Source organism: Notolepis coatsorum (assembly GCF_963971535.1).
Source record: "Notolepis coatsorum genome assembly, chromosome: 14".
NCBI classification, from domain to species: Eukaryota; Metazoa; Chordata; class Actinopteri; order Aulopiformes; family Paralepididae; genus Notolepis; species Notolepis coatsorum.
Window position 1 is genome coordinate 46,942,015 of NC_140178.1, and position 22,467 is coordinate 46,964,481.

At 44.3% G+C, this 22,467-nt stretch overlaps 1 protein-coding gene across 1 annotated transcript in view; it reads left to right on the forward strand.

Annotated features, from left to right (window-relative positions):
• LOC311239765 (myosin-10-like) overlaps window positions 1–22,467 on the forward strand; it is a 240,379-nt gene that overhangs the window by 17,324 nt on the left and 200,588 nt on the right. Inside the window, 4 exon segments of the mRNA XM_084328192.1 lie at window positions 3,123–3,215; window positions 3,217–3,237; window positions 3,239–3,259; window positions 3,261–3,282. Of these exon segments, the coding sequence (XP_084184318.1) occupies window positions 3,123–3,215; window positions 3,217–3,237; window positions 3,239–3,259; window positions 3,261–3,282 (157 nt within the window).

A 22,467-nucleotide genomic window follows, 5' to 3' on the forward strand; every position in this document is an offset into this window, starting at 1 on the left:
TATCAGATACTGATACCCTATTGTATAGGGGTGGGAATCACCAGATGCCCCACAATACGATACTATCACTAGATATCACGGCATTGCAATATAATTCTATTTATTAAAATGTTTCAACTGCAAATGACGTCCCTAATGGAAAACCTTGTTAGCATCTGCAATAAAAAATATATATACATCATCTGTTTTTATCTAATAGACATTTTCAGTCTGTTCACCTCATTATAATAATTTGTATTGCAGTAAAAAATGGGATTGTCAAGCAAAAAAAAATTTAATTGAGTGTCACTGTATCGATATAATATCACATATCAGCATGCAAAATATTGCGCTCTATATTGCTGTATCGATTTTTCCCCACCCCTACTATTTTAGCCTGGTATCAGACCCATATCCCATACTCGGTATCGGTATCGTTGCTACTTTTAATTCACTTTGTCTACGGCTGTTTTGAAATACAGATGTTTCTGTGATGGCTGATAGCTATTCCCACAAGTTACTATCTGTGTTATCAGTCCTCTCCGGTCTCACTTCTCTTCATCGCATGCCGACTGCTATGACATAATGTCCAAAACTGTGGTGTAATGACAGCTCATACAACACTGACAGAAACACAGACCAGAGCTGTTGCATAGCTAGAGAAGATGATGGGATTGTTTTCTTTTTGCATGCCGTTTGGAAGGTTATTTATACGTGAAACAGGTGAAAACTTTATGCCTTACACACTGCAGTCTGTAAGTTAGCTGTTTGTCTCAACGCTAATGCGTCACTCTATATACCGTAGGCCTAAACCCACACTGCTATATGGAGGTGTAGTCTGACGTCACTTTAGTTTCCCGCACCGTCCACCCGTATAGGGATTTATCATTGGGAAAATGTATTGTATGTATGAACATGTATGAACATTGGCAAGCTTTCCATTTTTGCACAAAATGAGTTAGCTTCTATCACTAACATTATATAAAGTTAGTTATAAGGTTGTTTAATTTGTCGTTAAAAAAATAATTACAATTACCAGTAGAACGCCTGTCGTTCGGTGCTGTTGCCTGTCAGCAGCTCCAGATTGAAGTGTAGTTCCTCAGTGAACAAAAACATAAACGTTGTTATTTTGCTACCTTTACGATTAACACATTGGGTGCCATGCAGTATGCCCATCTTTACCACTCTCTGCCAGTGCTGTAAGCCTATGGTGTGGCTCACCTTCTTTCCAGGGCTATAACTTTTTAAATATTATAGCTATATCGACATTACTATGGCCCATTCAACATCGGGTATCTATCGTTCCGGATGTGGGAACGTTATATTTTTCCATTCATACATTGTCGTGTTAGTACCGTCGTGAATATAAGTATGTTTTAGACTGTATAGCAGTAATTCCTAGAACGCGCTATAGGCCCTGAGCGTATTATACATTATCGATTGGCGTTTCGTCCCTATACACGCTATATTAAAAATGTCAAATGCATATGATCGCTATACATTATGCTCCATCATGCGTGTAGGAAAGGGGGGGGGGGTCGTTTATGATTCCTTGATTGTCACTAACGGCTTTTTTTAGTAAGACACCATACGTTGATCGGACAGATTGCCCTATCTACTTTGATTCCTTGACAATGTAGTGGTTTTTGGTGAGTGACTTTAACATCTTGGTTCTCCGTACTCTTTTGATTGATTGATTGAAAATTGTATGAACAGATTGCAGAATGGGTACAATACAGTACAGCTCAATACACACAATTGTTAAGGGGATGCAGACCAGAGAAAGACTTTCGTCTTGTTTACATCAGGGTCCCCCCTTTGTTTATAGTGCTACTGCTAGCTAACGTTATTATCTTCAGTTCCCTCTCCTATCTGGTTCTCTCTGGTGTGATGAGCAATATTGTGGTGATTTGTAGCTTATTAATATGTTCACTAAGTTGTGGTTTACACTAGGCCACTTCTTACCAAGTGGGGGAAATGTAGCTATGGCAGTGCAGTGGCTAGAATACATTGCTGATGGCAACAGCATTGTGTGTGGTGTGTGATTAAATTAAAGCCTTGGGTCTCATTCATGGCTCAGTCTACCGCAGTGTTGGACAGCGCTAGCAAGAGTGAAGTGAGTGATAAAATAAAAATAAAAATTACAGCACCCCCTCTCAATATAGTTCTGACGTGCCTGTGGGTGCGTGCGTGTGCGTGTGTGTGTGTGTGTATCCTTGCCCCATGATCAAGCTTTCCACAAAATGTGGCCATGTGTTACATTAATCCATTTAGAAGTTATGCACCTTTTGTTATAGGCCACCCCCCATGACACACCCCTTTTTAGCCAATTGGCATGAACAGTTAATACGCCTTTGGGCCATCACCAACCTTTACACAACATCTTGTGAAGGTCTGTGAATCCATTTGGAAGTTACACGCCTTGCATGAGGCCACTCCCATTGCCACACCCCCTTTTAGCCAAATGGCATGAACACACACAGACACCTTCACACACGCACACGACACACACACACACACACACACACACACACACACACACACACACACACACACACACACACACACACACACACGCACACACACACACACACACACACACACACACACACACACACACACACACACACACACACACACACACACACACACACACACACAAACAGACACACTGGACCTCCATGCCAAATGTCAGCCTCCTAGGGTGAAACCTGTGGCCGTTAGAGAGTGGAGAAATTTTTGTCGACAGACCAACTAACCGACAGAGTGACCTATAGAGCTGCTGGTTGCAGCTAAAAATGTCTAAAGAAACTTGAGTTCATATTGTAAGAATCACACATTTTGTAGCTTTTCGATAAATGACTTAAAAAATGTATAACAGAAATTGGTACAATACATTATCGTTATGCGATAGTCTATCCTATCCCTAACTATAACCCTAACCTTAACCACTATAACAGAAAAAAAATATTCTATATATATAAAAATAAAAAAGGAAATGTAAAAATTTCCTTCCGAACCGTGGGATTTAGCATTTACCATACATAACCCTAACTAGGACAAAATATAAATAATATCTAAATATGGAGTCTTGCCCATGTATTTTGTCACATTCATATATCTCTGTGTGTGTGTCCCTGTAGACATACTCTGGCCTGTTCTGCGTGGTGATCAACCCCTACAAGAACCTGCCCATCTACTCAGAGAACATCATCGAGATGTACCGCGGGAAGAAGTAGGCACGAGATGCCGCCACACCATCTACGCCATCTCTGAGGCGGGCCTACCGCTGCATGCTCCAAGGTAAGACAGGACAAACACCATCCAGTTCCCATCATCAGACTGACTTTTTCTTTTTGCTGATCTCAGACCCGATTGCCTCATTATGTTCATATCATAGTGAAGCGTATCTGGTCATATGACCTGGACACTGATCCTAGATTAATTAATTCAATTTGAATTTAAGAATCATTTGAGAGGAGAGAGCAAGCTTATGACGCTGAGAGAAATACAGCACATAATAAATACAAAAACCAGTGTAGAAACAGAAATTCATCAATTAAACTGATCAATTAACATTTAAAATAATGTAAAACAACTGCATATTGTGGTGAAATGGTTTGCTATCTAAATATTTAAACTGACCAATGGACACTAATGAATTGAGTTTTAAAGGGCATTGCAAAACGTTCATTGTGCCGGGGGCACAGAAGCTAAAAGCAGATTTTCCTAATTCAGTGCAAACTCTGGGGACCTTAACACATTCTGTGCCACGCAGTTTGCCCATCTTATACCACTCCTCTGCCAGTGCTGTAAGCATATGGAGTCGCTCACCTTCTTTGCAGGGCTATAACTTTTTTAAATATTATAGCTATATCGACATTACTATGGCCCATTCAACATCGGGTATCTATCGTTCCGGATGTGGGAACATTATATTTTTCCAGTCATACATTGTCGTGTTAGTACCGTCGTGAATATATAAGTATGTTTTTGGAGTGGTATAGGCAGTAATTCCTAGAACGCGAGTTATAGGCCTCGACGCATATTACACATAATCGATTGGTGTTTCGTTCCTATACACGCTAGTATTAAAAAATTCAAATGCATATGCTCGGTATACATTATGCTCCATCATGCTTGAAGGAAAAGGGGGGGGGGGGTGTCGTTTATGATTCCTTGATTGTCAGTAACGGCTTTCCTTAGTAAGACATCATACGTTGAGCAGATGGATTGCAATGATGGATCGAGCTGGAATTAACGGTAGATTCCTTTTACCTGTGGCCGATGCGTCTGGAGAAAAAAAAATTCCAATTATTTTATGTCGATCTGCTAGATCCATTTTCCGTTTGTATGACGCAATAAACACCGAAAAGCATATTGATTCTTGCGTCTCGAAAGCGATCAAGTGCATTCGAGTGTTTGTCTTGATCAACATAACAAGATATCTCTGCCGGAGGATTTTCCCCGATGCACAGAGCGCCACATCCGGTTTAGAGTGGAGTGCAACTCGCCCCGAAATCCACCAGGCGGCGGTATTGAGGCGTTGAAATATTAGACAGGGTCCAGCTGGCTCCCGGAGCCTTCCTGGATGAATTATGAATGCCAATAGCAAATAAAGGAAATAACGATCAGAAAAACGAGTATACTCGTTGTTTGCGTTATATAGATTGGCGGGCAATAACTAGTAACTTTGTTTTTGGCGCAGGATGTGTGACATTCGGGGCCATTCGATTTCCCCATCTAGCTATAGCTGGGCCAGCTTTTCCATTACATAGTTTCACTGTGCTTCACAGTTGTTTGTAGAGCTAGAATCTATATTTTATATTATATCTAGCTATGAATACAATACCGATGGTCATTTGACAGTAAACTATCTTCCGTTCAAGATGCAAAAAATTATAGATTTTTTCATTGAATATGTTCACGCGTTATTCCGTGGCTAATTCCTGGGAGGCCGGGCTACAGGGCGCAACGTGAATTCTACTAAAACCATTGGCGGTTTCGTCCCTGGACACGCTACTATTTTCAAATCATGATCATAGGTATATGATGTTTCATCATGAATGCATGAAAGGGGGGGGGGGGGGGGGGGGGGACGTTTCTGATTATTGATTGCCAGAGTAACGTCATCCGTTATTACCACAACACACGACCGATCAGGGGGATGGGTATGATAACCTTGCACGATCAAGCTGAAATTGATGTCAGATTGTCCTTAGGCCTAACAAAATTAATTGTTTGGGTTCCTGTTGGTTGTCAGTTAAGGCCATGGGTAGGTAGGGAATTTATTTATTCATTTATTTTTTTTATTTTTTTCCACAGTGACTATCGATAGGGAATTTCTTCTATTTAATTAAAATGTTCACGACAACATGGATGCTCTGTACTCTGCCAGCATGTTTAATATCCATAATACTAAAGGTTTGACTAAGAATTTTATGAAACTTTATTTGTAAAAGAAATATATATATTTATGTATATATATATTTGTTTTTTAAAAATTTTTGTAACTATTTTTTTTGGGTTGCACCTAAATCGGCAGGGTCGGTCGGCAACCGGAACCAAACCATTTATTTTGATAAGCCTTACCTGTGGTCGGTGGTATTCCAAAAATAATATTCCAATTATTTACCTATGTCCATCTGGTCCACGACATAACCCACCACAACATATGGATCGGGGGTCCCAAAAATGATTCAATGCGATCGGGTGAAGCCCTAGATTTCCCATTACTAGAAAAGTCCGTCCGGAGACATTTGAGAGTGTAGCATCCGATCTGGAACAGGGTTTACTGCACTCTCGATAGTGCCTACTAGCAGGATCTGGCTGGTACTGCACTTTCGAAGTCCCAGTATGCCTTTTAACGGCAACATACAGGTCCCTGACATGAATAGGATATTAAAATCGAAAAAAAGGGAAAACTATCCAAAAACGTATATATATATACACGTTTTTGGCCGTTAACCGCTGGCGCCCCAATCATAACGTATATATACGTGGTCTGGCCGCAAAAGTGTTAAGCATAAGCCGTACGGCCGTCCAGAGCGAGTGTGATAAGATTCAGAGTTCCAGTCCAGCAATGAAGTGATGTCAGGGTAGGATATCTCCAATAACGGTTTTCATACAGGAAACAGATGCCAATAGATCATTTGATCAGAAGTCGTGATAAATATGGGTCCAGAACGTATACCTCTAATCATGTTTTCTGTGGGTTCTTTTGGTCCCACTGGCTGGTTGGTGTGTCTGTGTGTGAGTGCTTGTGTACAGTACGGTGTGTTTGTTGGCCTGGTCGCTTCTTCTGCCATACAGTTGGCCAAGCTGCAAGATCCGCCACATTGGCATTTTTGCACCATCCACACACTCTGCAAACTCACACAAACGCCCAAGCACCTGTAAAGCGCTAGCCCTCAAGTTTCTCTTGATGGTTTTCACAAAACACAAGGCTTACATGTGTGCTCATTGCCTCCAGTGTGTGGGAGTTGTGTTGTTTATCTTGTTTTTTATTGAGTCTCTCAAATGATATTTTTTTTAATTATATTTCTATTGAGATAGAGACTGGCGTCTTTGTCTGGTGCAGCTGTCATGAGTTAGTTTTATATGGTTGGTTTTGCTAGTGTTGGCAAGAAACGCTACAGGTTTTTATATGTTAGAGTGATAGATTGTGTAGATGTTACCTCACCCTGAATCTATCCTGCATTACCACTGCATTTTCCAAATAATTCATACTGGTGATAGAGATATAGCTTAGTAGCAATGCACCAGCAGCAAGCATGCAAAGTGGGACCTCCACAATTGTTACATTTGTATGTGGTACAGGCTAGAGCAGTGGTTTTCAACCGGTTTGCCGTGAGATGCCAACCAGCAAACTTGTGCTGTGGGAACCAACACACGGGCATCGATCACGAGGACGTCTCCACATTAACCTATGTGGACGTACTCAGGAGAGATGCGGGAACAGAATGCACCGGCGAGCTAGCCAGATGCATGGAGGATCGGGATGACTGGAAGCACCGATGGAGGGCCTCGTCCGAGGACGACCTACTGTAGATAGAGAAGATCAGGAGTGCTGTGACATTTTAGACAAATTGTTTTTTAGAAGGCTTCATAAAACATGCTTTCTAAATTAGCCACATTTCCATTCAACATACATATTTGTGTCAGCACTCACTTATTATTTTTATATACCTCCATATATGAATGAACATACTACTTCTTAAATACAAATACTGTACAATATCTGCACTTAACGTTAATCAGTTGCCTATTACTTACACATACCTGTAGAAGTGCTTCTTGTGCTGTTCTTGACATGGCACTGTTCTCTCATCTGTTCTCTCATCATTCTGAAATCAGCAAGGCATCGTTTTCTTACTGCATCAGTCATAGGTCTTGATATTATAGGGGAAATATCTCGAATGACAATTTAATCATATAGGGTGCGTGCGTGCATGTGTTGGTCCTTCCTGGCAGGGGTTTTAGCTCAGTTGTAGGCGGCATGGGGTTTTGCCTGCATAGCCCAGGAGATTAGTGTGTGAAGGAAGCGTGTGAAGTGTGTGAAAGGTCACCGGGGTCAGACGAGGAAGTGACATCATTGATCACGTCTGAGCAGCCCTCCTGCCTTAGCCAGTCGCCGGAGGAGGTCAAGAAGAAGTTGACTTATCATGACAGATCTTTCAGCTGCTCCACCAGTCCACAGTGTTAATGGACAGGCCGTCTCAGTGTATTACCCCAGTGATAGGGGACAGGCGTCTCAGTGTATTACCCCAGTGTTAGGGGACAGTGTTAGGGGACAGGCCGTCTCAGTATATTACCCCAGTGTTAGGGACAGGCCGTCTCAGTGTATTACCCCAGTGTTAGGGGACAGTGTTAGGGGACAGGCCGTCTCAGTGTATTACCCCAGTGTTAGGGGACAGTGTTAGGGGACAGGCCGTCTCAGTGTATTACCCCAGTGATAGGGGACAGTGGAACAATAGATCCTCTTTGGTCAAGATCATACATTGTGACTTAATACACAGAAGTACGAAACTCTTCTACGATTGGGTGTTTCATGAACCACAAGCATTTAATTATGATTCAACACTGTCGGCTGGTGGTATGTTAATCATAAAATGCTTGGGAGGCTTACCATAAAACCACTTGGCTCGAGGGTTAAACCATTATTCCTCATTATAGTTAATTAAAGGGATAGTTTGGGTTTTTGGACATTAGGTTGTATGTCTGTCCGGGTTTCAGAGCGAAATGGAAAGCAAACAGGGTCTTGAAACCAAAACATTTTAATCCACATCACAACATGCAGGCAAAAGTGACCTATTTTAACACAAAACTATCATCCTCCAGCACTTTGGATTCTGCTACAGTATCACTTGGCACTATTTTGTTTCTTGAGAAATGCAAGTGCATTACTACACGCTGGAGCCAGTTCACAGGTAACATGGCATATCAGCTGTTTCAAAATGCTGGTGGACAGTGGTTTTGTGTTGGAAATGGGTAACCATTTGTCTGCATATTCCTTTGCATTGTTCATTCAAACCTCTCCTTGAAAGTCAAAATTAACCTTTTTAGCTAAGTTCCCTGGTCATATTGTGCACCTATCATATCTGCCAAAAGAAATCACAAAAACTAAAAAATTTGTAATCTTATATTAGAATCCAATCTCTTTTCTCATGTCTGCACAAATCCCCACCAATAATATGGCAAGATATTTTTTATATTTTTAAACTAGCTAACGCCGGAGCCTTGTCACCTGGCAGCTAGGTACCTGTTTCGGCCAGGCTAAAGTAATACTGTTACAGCCACTGGTCATTTCCAAACGTATAGCAGCCTAAATATTTCACCTAGAAACACAAAACTGCTTAGCAAGCCCAGCCTTCTTGTAACCAAGCTATTCACTGAAAAACCATTTACTTCACTGCAGTCGCGAGGTCTGCTCTTGATGAATGAAGGCTAACCTAGCATCTTTCCAGCACCTAGCATCCTTTGGCTAACCTACCATTTAGGCTACACGGCAGTCATGTCTGAAGCACACTCTCCTCTCCTCTCCTCTCCTCTCCTCTCCTCTCCTCTCCTCTCCTCTCCTCCTCTCCTCTCCTCTCCTCTCTCTTTCCTCACCTCTCCTCCTCCCTCCTCTCCTCTCCTCCCTCTCCTCTCTCCTCTCCTCTCACTCTCCTCTCCTCTCCTCCTCTCCTCCTCCTCCTCCTCTCCTCTCCTCTCCTCTCCTCTCCTCTCCACTCCTCACCTCTCTTGTCTCCTCTCCTCTCCTCTCCTCTCCTCTCCTCTCCTCTCCTCTCCTCTCCTCTCCTCTCCTCTCCTCTCCTCTCCTCTCCTCCCCTCTCCTCTCCTCTCCTCTCCTCTCCTCTCCTCTCCTCTCCCCTCCCCTCCCCTCCTCCCCTCCCCTCCTCTCCTCTCCTCTCCTCTCCACTCCTCTCCTCTCCTCTCCTCTCCCCTCCCATCCCCTCCTCTCCTCTCCCCTCCCCTCACCTCCCCTCCTCTCCTCTCCTCTCCTCTCCTCTCCTCTCCTCTCCTCTCCTCTCCTCTCCTCTCCTCTCCTCTCCTCTCCTCTCTTCTCTTCTCTTCTCCTCTCCTCTCCTCTCCTCCCCTCTCATCTCCTCTCCTCTCCTCTCCTCTCTTCTCCTCTCCTCTCCTCTCCTCTCCTTCGCTCTCCTCTCCTCTCCTCTCCTCTCCTCTCCTCTCCTCTCCTCTCCTCTCCTCTCCTCTCCTCTCCTCTCCTCTCCCCTCCCCTCTCCTCTCCTCTCCTCTCCTCTCCCTTTCCTCTCCTCCCCTAAGAACCACCAGGGTTAAAAATCGTGCTGAACAGGCGGCTGGGTGGCGCAGCGGACTAAGTCACCAACGCAAGAGACACTGGTATCGAATCCGGCTGTCAGCGTTGCCTCCGGCTTGGCCGGCCGTCATACTGGCTCGATTGGCAGAGTCAGCGGGAGGGAAGCCAGTGGGTGGGTCCGGGTCGTTGTAAACAGCGACTCCTACAGTTTGGTCGGGGTGCCTGCACAGCGAGGGAAGGATCTGGAGGGAGGTAGTGTGACCTTCCACACGTTACACCCCCCCAGTGAGAGTCCGCGCTGCCAGGTGAAAAGAAGCGGTGGGCTGGAGGGAGCATGTTCTAGTCTCCGCCCTCCCAGACCGACGGTAGGGGGTAGAGTGCGCAACGACCAGGAAGGGGATTGGGTATTGGCATAACGACTAACATTGGGAGGGGAGAAAAATGGAAAAAAGAAGGGGGAAAAAGATAAATAAAAAAAAAAAAAAAAATCTTGCTGAAATACTGACCGCTATGAAAACCAGAGACAAAAAATGCTCTTAACTTTATAAAAGTCAGACAAAGCTTGCCAAAAGCTCAAACAGTGTTCTCCAAGTCCACGTGGATGAACTCAAAATACAAAGAAACAGACTAAGAAACGACGTAAACACCATGATCAAATCCGCAAAAAAAGATTTCAAAACCGAGGAAAACAAAAACAAACCCTGTGAACTTTGGAAATTACTCAACAACCAACTAGGCTGCAGCAAAAAACTAAAAACCAGGTTTACAAACATAAACATAAAGACAGAAAACACTCTCATCACAGACAAGCTGGATGTGTACTTAAGTACTTAAACATATTCTTCACTAACATAGCCACAACACTGGTTAATAAACTACCCTCCCACTCAGGGCATTTTGGGGTAGAACACATCCTAGCAAACTACAAAAACCTAGGGGTCCACAAAGACGACTTCAAACTTGAAATGGTAACAACAGATGATGTACTCAATAAACTGAGCGCCCTCCAACCTAACAAGGCCACTGGCCATGACAATATCCCCTCCAAATTCCTCAGAGACTCAGCAGCCGCCATCACCCCAGTCATCACACACATAATAAACCTATCAATAAAACAGGGACACGTCCCCAAAGACTTCAAAATTGTGAGAGTGACCCCCCTGCACAAAAAAGGCCGCAAATTAGACCTAGGCAACTACCGCCCTGTTTCTATTCTTACCTCCATCTCGAAAGTCATGGAAAAAAATTTCTACGAACAGGTCGAAAAGTACCTTGCGGACATCCCACTCAACTGACACATGCCTTCTCTATTTGAACGACCACATCAAACAAGAGGTGGACGCGGAAAATACTGCGGCATGGTCATGCTGGACCTCCAAAAGGCTTTCGACACTGTCAATCACTCCATTCTGATTGACAAGCTAAAAGCAATTGGTTTTGATAGTTTATCAGTGAGCTGGATGCAATCCTACCTGGAGGGGAGAGAACAGATGGTAGAGGTAAACGGTACCCTATCGCCCCCCCCCCCCCCCCCCCCCCCATGTCATCAGCTTGTGACTGCAACTTGTTCCTGTTCGCGGACGACTCAGCCCTGCTGGTCTCTGACAAGAACAAGTTACAGGTTGAACAAACCCTCAGCTCGGAACTCGGCAGAATCTGCACCTGGCTCGCTGATAACAAACTATCATTACACCTGGGTAAAACAGAGTCCATTCTCTTCGGATCAAATAACAAACTCAGCAAGACCAACGGCTTCTCTGTTACAGTGGGTGACAATATTGCCACAAGGAAAGATGAAATTACATACCTGGGGTCCATCCTAGATGCAAATCTTTCCTGTGACAAGATGGCATCCAATGTAATCAAAAAAGTCAACCAACAAACAACATTCTTGTACCGGATCTCTTCTCTGGTAAACAAGAATACCCTGAAGACTCTAAGGCTGCGGTTACACTGATGTTTTCGTTTCGTTTTCAAGCTGAGTTTCGCTTTCCCGGTCGCAACGTAGTGGCAGCCGAGTTAGACATTCGTTTTGCAACCTGAGCACTTTCGTTTTGCCTCCTGAGCACAGTGATGTAGTACAATGCCAAAGCAGTAGGTGGCGAACATGAAGGCAATTTTCAACCAATCAGAACTTGAATGTGCCAATACACTTCCTGCAAAAAATATCAACAAGCCGCCATCTTTAAATGCCTCTGTGCGCTATTTAGCCACTGTAGCACTTATTTTTCAGCAATTAAAGTGCAATAAACAAAACGGATACATTCACTGTGTGTTCTGCCTCTCATTTGTTGATGAAACAAAACTAACATCAACACAATTGACCACCAAGAGCGGAGTTTAGTCTCATCGGCGCCGATTTTGTTAGCTTACATGCTAACGTGAATGGAATATGCCAGTATAACAGTATAGCATTGTGGCTAGCAGCTAAAGTTAGCTCACGTTAGTTAGCCAGCCAGCACAAACTGATGATATCAGGAGCTATCAGTAGCTATATAACATTAGACAACGCCTCGTGTATTAAACAAAGGTGAATAGATGACTGGGCCATTTTGTTTAATGCTTGTTAAGATTGAAAGAGGAGCTCTGAGCTAACAGGGTCTGATAGCTAACGTTAGCCAGCTGCTCATGCAATCGTTAATGCTAGCAGAATGAATGGATGTAAACTTTATTTAACATATTGCAGAATGGGTACAATACAATACGGCTCAATACAAACAATTGTTAAGGGAATGCAGACTGTTGTAGCTTGGACTGGGGTCCTTATAACAATGAATGAATGAATGAAAACTTTATTTAACAGATTGCAGAATGGGTACAATACAGTACGGCTCAATACACACAATTGTTAAGGGGATGCAGACCTGAGAAAGACGTTTGTCTTGTTTACATCAGGGTCCCCCATTTATGACATACACAACATACATGATATTTATGGCATAGGGACATACAGGTATTTAGTACTGATACATTTGTGACATAAACGGTATTCAAATATACAGTACTGTTACCCATAGATCCTGACAGAGTATATACATATGATGGGGAGGGGACTGTACATTAGGAGGGGGTGGGTGGGTGGGAGAGAAATATACATACGGTGGGGTGGAGACTGTACATTTGGAGGGGGTGGGTGGGAGAGAAATATACATACGGCGGGGAGGGAATATATACATGCGGTGGGGAGGAGGTGGTGGGGGGTTTGGGCATTTACGGTGGCCAGTTTCGAATTGCAGCCTCCCGTAGGTGCTCTTTAAGAGCGGTTTTGAATGTGGGTAGGGATTCACATTCCTTTACAGCTTTGGGTAGGGCGTTCCACATTGATGTGGCATAATTTGCGAAACGTGTTTAGTCCCTTGTTTGAGCCGAATCTGGGTTTAACATAATTTGTTGAGCTTCCTCTGGTGTAGTGGTTGTGGTATTCACAACCATGACAACACATGGTAGCTGCAGCTATTTGGGACAGCTCTGTTGTCACCGGACGTTGGTGAGGGCACGCAGATGTCGGTATCTACTGCGCATGGGCGTTGAGCAACAACGGCTCCGCGCAGATTACACGACACGTTGTCGGCGAGTTTTGGCGAGTAAAACACCTTTTCAGCGTTCCCGCTAGGGCAACGCGTTTTCCTGCCAAAACGGCATTTCTATTTAACAGGGACAGCAAACGTATTCATTCAGCAACAAAACGAAAACAAAAACAGTCTGTGTAACCATGGCCTAACAGGAGCACTCATTCAAGGGTACTACGACTATGCTTGCACCTCATGGTACCAAAGCACCTCAGTCAAAGGCACTAAAACCAAGATTACAAATATCACAAAACAAACTGGTCAGACTACTGCTTGACCTTACTCCTAGAACCCACCTCACCCCTGTCCATTTTGACAACCTAGGATGGCTTAGAGTAGACGACAGAGTACAGCAACTTGCAATGGGCCTGGTCTACAAGATACACTACACCACTAAGGTATCCATGTACATGTCTAAATACTTCCCAAAGGTCAGTGAATACCACGACCACAACACCAGAGGGAGTTCCACAAATCATGTTCAACCCAGATTCGGCTCAAACAAGGGACTAAACATGTTTTGCAATTATGCCACATCAATGTGGAATGCCCTACCCACAGTAGTAAAAAAAATTGAATCTCTACCCACCTTCAAAACCGCTCTCAAAGAGCACCTACGGGAGGCTGCAATTCTTCTTCTCTGCTCACATCGCAGCGACAACCAGAACCTGCAGATTCCTCCTGAGCAACGTCAGAAGGATACGCCCCTTCCTGACAAAAGAAGCCACCCAACTCCTCGTCCAATCAACAGTCATCTCCCGCCTTGACTACTGCAATGCACTGCTAGCTGGCCTCCCGGCCACTGCCACCAAGCCTCTTCAACTCATTCAAAACGCAGCGGCCCGCCTGATCTCAAACCTACCGAAGTCGGCCCATGTCACCCCACTTCTTAGGGACCTGCACTGGCTCCCCATTGCTGCACGTATCCGCTTCAAGGCCCTCGACCTAGCATACCGTGCGGCAAAGGGAACCGCTCCCGGCTACCTCCGGTCAATGGTCTCTAACTACACACCCTCAAGACCCCTACGCTCTGCATCTTCTGGCCGCCTCAGACCTACTCCTATCCAAGCTCCCGGAGGGTCATCAAAGAGAAGCCGCCTATTCTCAGTCCTTGCCCCACAATGTTGGAATGAACTACCCATCCCAGTTAGGACAGCCGAATCCTGTCCAATCTTTCGCCGTCGACTAAAGACTCACTTCTTCAACCATTATCTGAAATGATAAAAAAAAAAAAAAAAAAACTAACCCTGACTAACCTTACTGTCATGCACTTGTCCTAATAAACTAACCTACACTGTAACACGCAACACTTTGATGAACATTGTTACTCAGCTGATAGAGTTGTACCCTTCTTGCTGTCTTGTCGTACAGAACTTGTAAGTCGCTTTGGATAAAAGCGTCAGCTAAATGACTAAATGTAAATGTAAACTGGCCCCCGTAAATGTCCAAACCCCCCCTCCCTATGCTTGCACCTTCAATAGTACTGTATATCTGTATGTCATGTATGTCATAAATGTCATGATTAGATGATTAGATTAGATTCTTATATCTGTATACCTGTATGTTGTGTATGTCATAAATTATTATAAATCATTATGAATTGAAAATGGGGGACCCTGATGTAAACAAGACAAAAGTCTTTCTCTGGTCTGCATCCCCTTAACAATTGTGTGTATTGAGCTGTACTGTACTGTACCCATTCTGCCAATCTGTTAATTAAAATCTTCAATCAATCAATCAATCAATCAATCAATCAATCAATCAATCAATCAATCAATCCTCTCCTCTCCTCTCCTCTCCTCTCCTCTCCTCTCCACTCCCTTTCTCCTCTCCACTCCCCTCTCCCCTCTCTTACTTATGGATTTATAATAATATAATAGAGAGAGAGAGAGAGAGAGAGAGAGAGAGAGAGAGAGAGAGAGAGAGAGAGAGAATTAGGGAGAAAGACAGAAAGACAGAGAGATATAGGAAGCAGAAGGAACAAGAGATGGAGGGATGGGAATAGATACATAAAAGAAGAAGAAAATGGGAAGGAATGAGAGAAAGAGCGAGTGAACTAAGCAGGGAGAGAAAGAGAGAGGGAGAGAAGGGGTGAGAGAAAGAGAGTGAGGGAAGGAGTGAAAGAATAAGGGGGGGAAGGAGTGAGAGAAAGAGATCTTGCATAAGCAAGCCTGGATCAATCTTCACAATGTTATTAACTGGACCTGATGCTGTGACACAGGGGCGACAGTAGCTCAGGAGGTAGAGCAGTCGTCTGGCAATCCGGAGGTTCCCGGTTCGATTCCCGCTCCTCCCGGGCAGCGTGTCGATGTGTCCTTGAGCAAGACACTTAACCCCTAATTGCTCCCGATGAGCAGGTTGGCACCTTGCATGGTTGCCTCCGCCGTCGGTGTGTGAATGTGTGAATGAAAGGGTAAAATGTGAGTAAAACTTGTAAAGCGCTTTGGATAAAAGCGCTATATAAAAAAGCAGCCATTTACACACACACACAATCAATTAAATCAATCAATCAATCAATTAGCACAATGAGAGACAATTTACGAGAATGACTATTCTGATCATAGGTCTCTCCTCTGTTATCTCACCACCTATATACATTATGCACAGTTATGAAATCCTGGACTAAATCACATCTAACAACATACTGTATATGTTCTCAATTAGGGGTTCCTGAGACATCACACTCTATTTGCTCTGTCTCTCTCTCCCTCTCTCCATCTTTCTTCATCTCTCCCTTCCTCTCTCGTATCTCCCCCTTTCTCCTCTTTCTCTCTCTTATGTGTGTCTCTCTCTCTCGTATCTATCTCTCTCGCCTGTTTCTCTCTCTCTCACACACACACACACACACTCTCTCTCACGTTCTCCCCTTCCTGTGTCCCTAGTACACTATCATCCATCCTCCCCTATTTAATAATTGTTTTCCATGTTGCTGTTGTATTTATTTTGGTTTGGATACACATTAGCTGTATGTACCATCATCAGTGTTGTGTGTGTGTGTGTGTGTGTGTGTGTGTGTGTGTGTGTGTGTGTGTGTGTGTGTGTGTGTGTGTGTGTGTGTGTGTGTGTGTGTGTGTGTGTGTGTGTGTGTGTGTGTGTGTGTGTGTGTGTGTGTGTGTGTGTGTGTGTGTGTGTGTGTGTGTGTGTGTGTGTGCATGCATGCGTACGTGTCTTGTTGAGCCACACAGCTGGTGCTGTAAGCTCCAAGGGTTGATGGTCTGGAGGGTGGAGGCTCTCTGTCATTAGCTCTCCCCAGGCTGCTCTGTGGGCCCTGGGCACTGGAGCCTGGAGTCTGGAGGAGGAGCCGTAACAGCATTAGAGCTGATCCATGTTGGAGAACCACAGTGGAAATAAGTTAGACTTTATTGTTTTAACCATGGCATTATTTTCAATTAATAAGGGATTCAGTGTATGACTTTTTATATATTATTTATGATATGTCAAAATCGTATTAAATCAAGATATGGACAAAATACCAAAACATTTATTTTAGTAGATATTGTTATATATGTAACAGAGATACGTTGTGAGAGTCTGATGACAGAGGTGTAGTATTAGTAGAGTCTGATGACTGAGGTGTAGTATTAGTAGAGTCTGATGACAGAGGTGTAGTATTAGTAGAGTCTGATGACTGAGGTGTAGTATTAGTAGAGTCTGATGACTGAGGTGTAGTATTAGTAGAGTCTGATGACCGAGGTGTAGTATTAGTAGAGTCTGATGACCGAGGTGTAGTATTAGTAGAGTCTGATGACAGAGGTGTAGTATTAGTAGAGTCTGATGACTGAGGTGTAGTATTAGTAGAGTCTGATGACAGATGTGTAGTATTAGTAGAGTCTGATGACAGAGGTGTAGTATTAGTAGAGTCTGATGACTGAGGTGTAGTATTAGTAGAGTCTGATGACTGAGGTGTAGTATTAGTAGAGTCTGATGACTGAGGTGTAGTATTAGTAGAGTCTGATGACAGAGGTGTAGTATTAGTAGAGTCTGATGACAGAGGTGTAGTATTAGTAGAGTCTGATGACTGAGGTGTAGTATTAGTAGAGTCTGATGACTGAGGTGTAGTATTAGTAAAGTCTGATGACTGAGGTGTAGTATTAGTAGAGTCTGATGACTGAGGTGTAGTATTAGTAGAGTCTCATGACCGAGGTGTAGTATTAGTAGAGTCTGATGACCGAGGTGTAGTATTAGTAGAGTCTGATGACTGAGGTGTAGTATTAGTAGAGTCTCATGACCGAGGTGTAGTATTAGTAGAGTCTCATGACCGAGGTGTAGTATTAGTAGAGTCTGATGACTGAGGTGTAGTATTAGTAAAGTCTGATGACCGAGGTGTCGTTTTTTAAGATCAAGTCTTTAGTTTAAAAACTGTTTCATTAAAGGGCGAATACCCTTACCTACTATCTAAGTTTAACCTTTCGGGCGCAGATGTAAACATTTTGAAAGGGCCAATTGATGTCATCAAGTCTGCCTTCCATGTCCATACATTCTCACGCAACCTACTGTACATCTACACCAGAGAAATAGCTCCGTCAGCGTCTAACGGCCCCAAAGATCAAGCTGTCCATAATGTTCCACACACTAAATATAACTGTACTCAGTACAACACACACACACTCATCAGCACAACAGCCTGCTCTTCAGCTATTATCACTATGCAGGCTGTCTGTTTCGATACAGGGCACCTCTCCTAAGCCCCGCCCCCATTCCTGCCTCTGACCCCCTTTCCCGCCTCTGACCCCCTTTCCCTCTAGATGGTATTCATTCTTTACGCAGGGGGTCCCTCCCAGGAGGGCAGGGCTTGGCAGCCGGAGAGGAATGAGGTCATCACCGGTAGTCCCATGCCGGCCGGTCCACACCATGCCACGCTAAATCCTACCCGGCTGAGTCATCATTGAGGTGTCATGGTCGCTCGCTCAACTGCCCTCTGCCAGGGATGAGCAAGGATGCGTCACCATGGATACCTTTATGTGTGTGTATGTGTATGTGTGACCAAAATAGCCTCCCCTCTCACACTGGGATTTCAAATAGAGGTGTCACTTTGCCCGGCTGTGACTGAACCTTGACTGTCCGAAATGTTTTTATTTAATTTATTCATTATTCACTGAAAGTCGGCATGGATCTCTTTCACTGTGTTTAATATGGATACTTGCCTATTCAGAGTGAAAAGGCCAGTCTCTTCAGACTTTCTAGGAGCCGTCAGAGTGTGTGGGAGCTCCCACTGCTCTGTAATTGCTCTCTTTCTTCTCCTCTCTCAGGGACCAGAGCAGCCAAGCTCTCTCGTTTCCACCCTCTCTCTCTCTCTTTCCCTCTCTTTCTCATTCCTCCTCTCAACCAGAATGCTCTCTGGCTTGGAAGACGCTGAAAAGGGAAAATGAAGTCTTTTCTCGTTGTCTTTCACCGAACATGAAAAATACAACCACTGCGCCGCCGCCGGCCTTTGTGGCGACTCTTTCCCCGGTTCCTTCCTTCTCTTCCTTTGTGAAGGGAACAGAGAAGGACAAGAGTGAGGAATGTCCCATCGTGTCCTCTCTCTCTCTCTCTCTCTCTCTCTCTCTCTCTCTCTCTCTCTCTCTCTCTCTCTCTCTCTCTCTCTCTCTCTCTCTCTCTCTCTCCGTCATCCCAGAATACAGCCAGGGTTGGGTTGCCATGGAGAGGGCCCATGTTTAAGTGAATACGATGGGTCTTTTCCTCTTCTCTTCTTCCTCCTCTTAACCAATCAGGACCGCAAGGCTGTGTGTGTGTGTGTGTGTGTGTGTGTGTGTGTGTGTGTGTGTGTGTGTGTGTGTGTGTGTGTGTGTGTGTGTGTGTGTGTGTGTGTGTGTGTGTGTGTGTGTGTGTGTGTGTGTGTGTGTGTGTGTGTGTGTGTGTGTGTGTGTGTGTGTGTGTGTGTGTGTGTGTGTGTGTGGTGTAGTAGTGTAGCTTTACTCTCCCATTCATCATTTCTCCTGTCCTGTCCCTTGTTTTAACAGACCAGGCTATGGAAGACTCAAGATTAGTGGTCATTATATCAGAGACATTTCGAAATGAAGACAAATCAACTCACTCTCACTTGCTACAGTGTCCCACGTGGGTTACCTGAGGCATGGCATTGGCTTGCTTACTCACTTTTCTATCACTGATTGAGCTTTTAATCTGTTGATGGAATTGTACAGAGGCAGAGAGCACATCCTGAGGGGTGGATATTTCTCCTCTTCTTTTTGTCTTCTTCTCCAAACCAGGTTGTCTCTCCCAGCTCAGCGCCCGTAACCCAGTGCTGCTGGCAGCAGGAGGGATAGTGGTTTTGTAGCTCAGTGGGTAAAGCATGGCGTTGACTCTGCCTTGGTTAGGGGTTCGATTCCCACTGGGGCCACCCATGCTAAAAATAAAAGGTACATACAATATAGTATACTTACAGAACTGTACGATGATATGGATATAAGCTTCCATGAAATATATACTGAGCTTCCAAAAGGTTGATAGTTGATGCCAAAGTGTCTGAATGAATAGACCAATTTGCCACTGATAGCTGAAATCAAGCAGCATTTGGTTGGCGGTAATTTCCCAGAATAAGGGTAAGAACAAGCACCTCTCAAACCTCAAAGACAGGGTTTATGACAAGAGAGAGAAACAGCAAAAACAGATGTATACCAGCTCTATCATTCACAGGTTTACAATATTTCACTAGATCACAACATTCACATATCAGTGGAGAACATGTTTTCTTGTGTTTAAGGGAGAGGGTTTTCATGCTGGTCAGAGCAACACTCCAATTAATTGACCTTTGAACCCCTCCATCGGCCATCGCTGACCTTTCAACATGTAGCCAATGGCTTTACAGTAGGTGTTTCTGGCGACTAGTCTCCAATTAGGCTGCTTGATAAATTGATGACAGTCTACATCAGATGATATATTAGATGAGCGAACAAGAGAACCAGAGGAATAGGGGATGAATGAAGATGTAGAGAGTAGGGGCATGTTGAAGGAGCTGGAAGAGGAGGGGGATGAAGAGGGCAAACTAGGGAAGAGAGAGAGAGAGAGAGAAGGGGGCATGATGAGGGGATGACACTGGAGGGATAAGGCAAGAGAGAGTGGAGGATGAATGGAGGGCAAGTGGGGCGATCAAATTGAAGAACAGCACAGAGAGAGAGATAGGAAATGGAATGGACAACAGAAGTGAAAGGGAATAGGGGAGTAGAGAGAGAGAGAGAAGGGGACGGGGTTATGGGGGAGAGAGAGCAAGAGGGGGCGGCCAGCATTGTGCCTCACAAAGGGGGCTTTGTGTGATCAGACCAAGGGGGCCGGGGCTGGGGTGCTTCTGTGTGTGTGGGTGCAGAGTGGTGTGTGTGGGTGCAGAGTGGGTGCAGAGTGAGAGTGGGGAGGCCTGGCCTGGTGCTGCACCGCTCTGCCCTGGGAAGGGAGGCCTGGCCTGGTGCTGCACCGCTCTGCCCTGGGAAGGGAGGCCTCATGTCGGGGCAGAGGGGGACTGGTGGAGGGCACGCTCTGGAAGTGACTGACAGGACAGCTGGGGAGGGTCAGAGGACTGGGACTGCGCGTGTGTGTGTGTGTGTGTGTGTGTGTGTGTGTGTGTGTGTGTGTGTGTGTGCGTGTGCGTGTACGTGCACGCGCGCATGTGTTGCAGGGAGGGATGTAACCATACATCAGCCCACTAACAGAAATATGATTTTATCCTGTATGAACCCCACAGCTGTCTGCCATTAAAGACTCATCTGCCAGTGTGTGCACGGGTGTGTGTGTGTGTGTGTGTGTGTGTGTGTGTGTGTGTGTGTGTGTACCTTATGTATGGATGTGTAGGTTACGTGAAAATGTTCACTGCTTCTGCTTTTAACTCACCATTTAACTCTGAAATGTATGATATAAGTGAATGTAAAGCTATTGAATAGTTAGGAGCTCACCAGAGCAATTGTTTATGTTTATAATCAGGGAATTATTATGCTTGGAAGCGGATACGAACTAGTTAGCCTAGCTGTTGGCCAAAAATAACTCCCGGAGTTTAAAGCTAGGCTAATTTCCCACAATGTTGGTGTGTTCCTTTAAGTAAACGACTACAGAAAACATACAAAGTAAACAGACAGTAAATGTATAATGGTTTATATTGTATTACAATATGTAACGGAACGTAGGCCAAATGCGTCCACATTTTTATAGGATTCTATCACATTTTCATAACAATAGCACCCTGCGCCGTTTTCATTGAGGTTTCTTACAAATTAACGATGCTCTATGTTGTCCTTTATATGCCGATTATCATTAGAATCTTAAATTGTACCATATGTCCCCCTTTAGACAACATATGTAACGCTACCAGTGCACTTTTGTTAAGATAATTAGTTGGCCATTCTCGGTCGCTATACCGAGGTTGCAGTATCGTTTAACGCTGTTCAGATCACGTCTGAGAATATAGACACATCCCAGTGACCTGCGACCTGTGCTAACGCTCTTGGGAAATGCAGTGTAGTTCTCAACATTTTCAGCCTTTAATTTTAAACCAATGCTGCCATCTACTGACAACAAAAAAGTGTTGTCTAATCGTCACCTTGAGAGCCACTTCTGTATACAGCGACGCCCCAAACCCATTCTAGAGATTCCCACTTTTTGCTGGGAGTGGGGCGTGGCCGTATTTGGTCCCAGACAATAAGAGTGGCCGCGATTGGTCACTGTGACGTTATGTGTTTACTTTTAATAAGGCCTGGAAATAGTACCATGAAAAATATCACAATACTGGAAATCACATATGGATATAATATTGTGGGGGGAAATATTGTGATATCATTACAGTTTACAGTACAATGTATGGACAGTTCAGTGACGCAGTTAATGGAAGAATGTTGTAAATATACAGTAGATGTTTCACTCCAGTGTTTACAAGCATTACCAATGTAAACAAACCTTTTACAGACACAACATACAGCAAAAGCCATTTTACCTGTTAGCCCATGTACCAAGAGCAATGGAACGATGAACACAAGTCCCCATTTTTATTTCTTATTGTTGCTGGTGGAGCTCCCCATTTGTTTATATTTCTATCCCTGATTGAGCCTGTAATCTGTTGATGGAATTGTACAGAGGCAGAGAGCACATCCTGAGGGGTGGATATTTCTCCTCTTCTTTTTGTCTTGTTCTCCAAACCAGGTTGTCTTTCCCAGC